The sequence below is a fragment of the Formica exsecta genome, unplaced genomic scaffold (genome assembly GCF_003651465.1).
Source record: "Formica exsecta isolate Colony F162 unplaced genomic scaffold, ASM365146v1 scaffold402, whole genome shotgun sequence".
Lineage (NCBI taxonomy): Eukaryota > Metazoa > Arthropoda > Insecta > Hymenoptera > Formicidae > Formica > Formica exsecta.
In genome coordinates, this window is record NW_021851259.1 from 105,583 (window position 1) to 112,175 (window position 6,593).

Consider the following 6,593-nt stretch of genomic DNA (forward strand, 5'->3'; position numbering starts at 1 on the left):
TTGTAGCAGCCTTGCACAAGTTGAGCATTTATTGCAAATTTGGGGATTACCTCAAGACAGCCCTCAGAAACCAGCTAGTTTTCGGCATGCTAAATAAGAAGGCACCAGTACGTCTTTTGGAAAGAAAAGATCTTACTTTTGAGAAAGCAGTAAACGTTGCCGTTACAATGGAACTATCCGAGAAAAGTTCGGAACAGATGAAATCTGTGGGAGCATCAAGTACAACGCAGGCAGGTATTGAATACCTGAAAGCGGGTATGAAGCCTACATCAAAAATACTACGGAGAACCGTACAAAGCAGCGAGCGAGTGAGCCCAGCGGGCAGTCATCAACCGCGTGCTCGGCCGAGGAAGCCTCGACGTACACAAGTCGAGTTCACCGGTATCGATTGATTCAAGTGAGTACATTTAGTGTACAAACTCCATATTCTCTGGGTATTATGATGGCTCGGCAAGCTGCCGATTCAAAACCGACGATCCTAGGACCGTTCGCGGTTGAGGCATTCGATCCGAATGTGTCCACGTGGAAACGTTGGCTGCAGCGCCTACAAGGCGCTTTCCTGGTGTTCGGGATCGAAGGAAATGCACGTGTGCCATACCTACTTCACTATGTGGGTCCGACGACCTTCGATATTCTATGTGACCGACTTGACCCAGAGGATCCGTTTGGGCAGACCTACGAGATACTAGTCCAAAAGTTGGAGGAATTTTACGCGCCAGCGCCATTAGAAATCGCTGAAAATTATAAATTTTATCAGCGGAAGCAAGCAGACGGAGAGTCGGTGCAGCAATTTGTAGCAGCCTTGCACAAGTTGAGCATTTATTGCAAATTTGGGGATTACCTCAAGACAGCCCTCAGAAACCAGCTAGTTTTCGGCATGCTAAATAAGAAGGCACCAGTACGTCTTTTGGAAAGAAAAGATCTTACTTTTGAGAAAGCAGTAAACGTTGCCGTTACAATGGAACTATCCGAGAAAAGTTCGGAACAGATGAAATCTGTGGGAGCATCAAGTACAACGCAGGCAGGTATTGAATACCTGAAAGCGGGTATGAAGCCTACATCAAAAATACTACGGAGAACCGTACAAAGCAGCGAGCGAGTGAGCCCAGCGGGCAGTCATCAACCGCGCGTCGAAAGCGCGATTTAAACTCTAATATAAAATGTTTCAGGTGCGGTAAGCCACATTTAGCGTCAAAGTATACTTTGCGTCAAGACGTGCGTTGTCACGGTTGCGGGAAGCAGGGGCATCTGCGCATAGTCTGCTTTGATAACAGCTCCACAACAAATCAGTTGGAAGAAATCTTACAACTGGAACATGCAGATCACCGAGAAAAAATTCTGATTACGCTTGATGTAAATAACAAACACGTACAGTTTGAAGTAGACAGCGGAGCGGCGGTAACAGTAATGAGCAAATACGAAACAGCTCGTCTTTTCAGGTACACCCATACATCCAACAAATTTACAATTGATATGCTATTGCAATTGTGCACTGCGTAGTTTAGGATTTGTAAAAGTAGGTGTTAAGTTTAAATCACTAGTAAAAAAGTTAAATATATACTTAGTAGGCGGAAATAGAATGGATGGTAGAGAATGGATACGACAATTGTCAAATGGATATGACCTCTTGCTTGACAATGCGTCTGTAAATACAGTATTGTCAAGCCCAAATAGTAAACTTAAAAGTCTATTCGATACGTTCAAAAAAGAGTGTATTTCTAAATTATCAGAAATATCGGGTATTAAAGCTAGATTGACTTTGAAGCCAAACGTTACACCTGTTTTTGTAAGAGCACGACCAGTGCTGTTCAAATTAGCAGCGTTAGTAGAGCAGGAGCTAGATAATTTAGAGTCGGCCGGTATCATTGAAAAAGTTACTACTTCTAGATGGGCAACTCCTATAGTTCCCATATTGAAACGCGACGGTAGTATTCGCATTTGCGGTGACTACAAGGTCACAGTTAACCCTCATTTAATTGTGGATGATCGTCCATTTCCTACTGTAGACGAGTTATTTGCAAAACTTGCACGCGGAACAAAGTTCTCAAAAATTGATCTTGAACAAGCGTACCTACAATTAGAGATTGCTCCGGAAGATCGCGAAATATTAACTTTAAGTACGTGTAAAGGCCTTTATAAAGTAAATAGACTTATGTATGGAATAGCTCCCGGACCTGCCATTTGGCAGCGGGAAATCGAGAATATTCTTCAGGGAATCGAAGGAGTAGCTATTTTCATTGATGATATCATTATTACGGGAGAGTCCGACGAAATACACGTAGTTCGACTTGAAAAAGTACTACATAGATTGCATAGTCATAATATACAGTTAAACTGGGAAAAATCTACATTCTTTCTGGATAAAGTTAGTTACTGTGGGTATACATTAGATAAAGTAGGTGTGCATAAGGAAAAAGACAAAATGGAAGCTATTAAAAACATGTCTCGCCCTAAAAACGTGTCAGAGGTCCGCACTTTTACGGGAATGATAAATTATTATGGTAGATTCATACCACACTTGAGCACTATTTTGCATCCGTTAAACAGATTGTTGAGTAAAAATAGTCTATTCCAATAGACACAAGAATGTGAACACGCATTTAAAAAAAGCGAATGAAGCTTTTATGAGCGATAGAGTGTTAATACATTTTAATTCAAAATTGCCTTTGATTTTAGCTACAGACGCCAGCTCATACGGAGTTGGTGCCGTATTGTCTCATAAATATCCGGATGGATCAGAGAGAGTTATACAATATGCATCTCAAGCATTTTCAACTACTCAGGTTAAGTACTCTCAAATCGATAAAGAGGCTTATGCAATTATCTCTCTTTGGGGTAAAAAAGTATTTTCAATTTCTCTACGGAAACAGATTTACGTTGGTAACGGATCATCGTCCCTTAGTGCAAATTTTCTCACCAGAAAAGAGTTTACCAATTTATTCGGCAATGCGCATGCAGCATTATGCTATTTTCCTTCAAGGGTTCAACTACGATATTTAGTATAGACGTACAAGGCGCTTTCCTGGTGTTCGGGATCGAAGGAAATGCACGTGTGCCATACCTACTTCACTATGTGGGTCCGACGACCTTCGATATTCTATGTGACCGACTTGACCCAGAGGATCCGTTTGGGCAGACCTACGAGATACTAGTCCAAAAGTTGGAGGAATTTTACGCGCCAGCGCCATTAGAAATCGCTGAAAATTATAAATTTTATCAGCGGAAGCAAGCAGACGGAGAGTCGGTGCAGCAATTTGTAGCAGCCTTGCACAAGTTGAGCATTTATTGCAAATTTGGGGATTACCTCAAGACAGCCCTCAGAAACCAGCTAGTTTTCGGCATGCTAAATAAGAAGGCACCAGTACGTCTTTTGGAAAGAAAAGATCTTACTTTTGAGAAAGCAGTAAACGTTGCCGTTACAATGGAACTATCCGAGAAAAGTTCGGAACAGATGAAATCTGTGGGAGCATCAAGTACAACGCAGGCAGGTATTGAATACCTGAAAGCGGGTATGAAGCCTACATCAAAAATACTACGGAGAACCGTACAAAGCAGCGAGCGAGTGAGCCCAGCGGGCAGTCATCAACCGCGCGTCGAAAGCGCGATTTAAACTCTAATATAAAATGTTTCAGGTGCGGTAAGCCACATTTAGCGTCAAAGTATACTTTGCGTCAAGACGTGCGTTGTCACGGTTGCGGGAAGCAGGGGCATGGAAGATCATGCGAATGCGAATTGTTTGTCCAGACTACCAGTTAGTCAGCATAAATCTACAACCGACGTAGTAGATGCGTTTCAAATAGAATTAATAAATACACTTCCAGTGACGGTAAATAAAATCGCTTTAGAGACTGAAAAAGATAAAGAGTTATCGGAACTATTGAGAGCATTGAGAGCAGGAGGCCAGATCCATAGATCCAAGCGTTTTTTTTTACACTAATTGATTTGTCTCATTATTCTGTACATAAAAGTATTACGGTAAGATTATCGAATACTAAATATTTTACGAGATATTTTATTTTTTATATCAAAATATGTCGGACTTGGTTAGAGGGCGTGTGAGCGAGTGAATGCGTGTTGGGTATGTGAGATAGTTTTAGTTGAATTTAAGTGTAAAGCGAGTAAGTAGGAGCGTATAAGTTAAATAGGATAAGAGAGCGGAAGGAATGGAAGGGTAACAAATGAAGGGAGGTGAAGCAGTACAATAGAAAGGAAGATCTTTGGAGGTAAAGAGTAACGACGAAGTTTTGGGGTTAGGATGGCGAAGAGAACGGGCAACATGGAGAGTGCCGGTAAGGAAGGAATGAATAGGAACGGGAAATCATTACCAGAGGTAAATTAGAGAGGCCAGATGCAACAAGAAATATAAGGAATTGGAAACAGGAAATGAAGGACCAAGTTATCTGAGGAAAAGTAGTGTAGACGAAGGCAATATAGGAGATATGATAAGGGCATTGTTAAGGTGAAGGTGCGGAAATATGGAAGAGGAGAATAAATATTGGTTGGAGGAAGAGGAGACATTGTGTTTATTTTGCGGCAATGGGAAAGATTGTGTGAATCACTATGTAAAAGAATGCGAACTAATAAAAGATTGGTTTAAAGACTTAGGAAAAATTGTAAGGAAATAGAAGATAGTATTTGGAGTGATGCGTTAAATAATAAGAAAGGTAGGATACTGCGGAAATTGTGGTTGAAAAAGGAATTAATAATAAAAAAATAGGAAAAGAAAGTAGAGATGTGAAAAGAAAAGGAAATAAGATAAAATAATATGAATATGAAATGGAATAAATAAGCTAGTCCTAGCTAGTCTTAGAATTGTAAAAGATATGAATGTGTGTGGTGAGGTATGTGTGCATAAGGATAATTTGTAAACCAAGTCCACTTCTTGGCTATATGGCTGAAGTTAAATAAATAATTATACATAAGCTTTACCAGATAGGCCCGGAATAAAAAGGATTAAGATTAAAGTGACATATAAAAACTTGGCGTGCCCGAGTCGCATTATATGTCATATATTTTTATTAATGAATTGATAATGATTTCTGATAATTAACATATTGATAATGATTTCTGATAATCTTTTGCAAATTTTTATTTCAGATCGGGCATGCCAAGTATTTGTATATCACTTTAATTTTAATCCTGTTCATTTCGGGCCTATCTGGTAAAGCTTATGATTAATTTCAAAACGTGTCGATCAGTTTGGCATGGAGCACTTTTAAATTCGAAATTGGTGATTAATGTAATCGACGTTATTACAGTAAAAATTAATTTTATGATTTACTATTTGTAATAATATCCGCAATATAATAGTGCTATTTTATATATTATACAAAATATTTATTTGGGAGGGGAACATAATAATGTAATTTTTTAATAAAAATAAAATGCATTTTAATTTTTTCGAGAGAACCTATAATATTTCTATAAATGCAAGACTGATTTTATCAAACAAATAGTATTTCAAATTACAAACTCTCACAAACTGAACTGCTTCTATGTACTTGGCTATTTAAATTGATTTCATATTTAGTTTTGATTTTTTATTTTTTAAAGGTTTTTCTTTTTTAGAGTTATTTTTTAGAGAAAAATCATTTTTTAGTTTATTTTTTATGATAATTATTTTTCAAGGAAAAATTTTTTGGTAAACATAGCGAATAGGGGACCCAGCCCCAATGACCTTGACCTTGACATATGTTGTCAAGGACATAATTCTGAGTAACTTTTTCTTCTAATTTAATCGTCGCTCGTTGCTTATTAAAAAGTTGCTCATGTACGATAATTCTTTCGTGTATTACCCTTTTATAAAATTATAATTTTAAAAATTTATAATAGATAAGAGAGAGAGAGGGGGGGGAGAGAGCGGGAGAGAGAGAGAGAGAGAGAGAGAGAGCGAGAGAAAGAGAGAGCGGGAGAGAGAGAGAGAGATTAATTCAAGCCAAACATAATTACCCATGTAAACGATCGAGGAACCGTAACCACCATAAATACGCCTACCAGTTGTAAACACATCCCATCATTGCCAGTCTCCTTCCTTCGCGGTTTATCTTCCTTTTGTATTTGAAGGATGATTTTATCTAACTCGAATAAACGCATCATTTAATTATATCCATCATAAACGTATATATGCAATGCAATGTTTGACTAAAATTACATTTTATTATTCTAAATTTCGTGAAATAAAAGATTTGAAGAAATTTTTCAGCAAAAGACCTCAGAGTCTCTAAAGTTCCGGGATATACGGATATTTTTATAACAAAACGATTACAAGTACGCGAATGAATACAAGAATTCACACAATACGAATAATAAAACACAAAAAAAAGGCAAAATATAAGAATTATACAAAAATTAAAAATTTAAACTAAAAAAGAAAGGAAAAATCGCGATAACCCAACTCTATGCATGCATAAATATAAATATCTTTTGAATAAAAGAAGTTAATAAGAATTTAATAAAGGCACGTTTCCTTATATTTCTCGAAAGAAAAATCTCTTTAAAAAATTGACGACGGTAAATTCGATGGCAGCGAAATCGCGGTACGAATCAAGCACGGCATGATAAACGAAACGAGAACAGTCTCGTCTCGTTATTTT

The 6,593-nt window shown here is 37.8% G+C and overlaps 2 protein-coding genes across 3 annotated transcripts; both read left to right on the plus strand.

The window, feature by feature from the left end:
• Positions 1-375: 375 nt before the first annotated feature.
• On the plus strand, positions 376-3,002 carry LOC115240079 (uncharacterized protein K02A2.6-like). Of its 2 annotated transcripts, none has more exons than XM_029815050.1 (2): positions 376-1,099; positions 1,170-3,002. In XM_029815050.1, exon 2 carries the CDS (start codon positions 1,580-1,582, stop codon positions 2,576-2,578), a length of 999 nt encoding a protein of 332 aa, XP_029670910.1. In that variant the 5' UTR covers positions 376-1,099; positions 1,170-1,579; the 3' UTR covers positions 2,579-3,002. Both variants share the same exon structure in this region, with proteins under 2 accessions (XP_029670910.1, XP_029670911.1).
• LOC115240077 lies at positions 2,963-3,708 on the plus strand. The gene is made up of 2 exons (XM_029815048.1): positions 2,963-3,562; positions 3,633-3,708. Exons 1-2 carry the CDS (start codon positions 2,963-2,965, stop codon positions 3,639-3,641), a joined length of 609 nt encoding a protein of 202 aa, XP_029670908.1. The 3' UTR covers positions 3,642-3,708.
• The last annotated feature ends 2,885 nt before the right edge of the window (positions 3,709-6,593 follow it).

What these genes read in the sequence shown, in the direction of transcription:
- LOC115240079 (XM_029815050.1), top strand. Translation starts at nt 1,580, where the DNA reads ATGGATGGTAGAGAATGGATACGACAATTGTCAAATGGATATGACCTC.
- LOC115240077 (XM_029815048.1), top strand. Translation starts at nt 2,963, where the DNA reads ATGCTATTTTCCTTCAAGGGTTCAACTACGATATTTAGTATAGACGTA.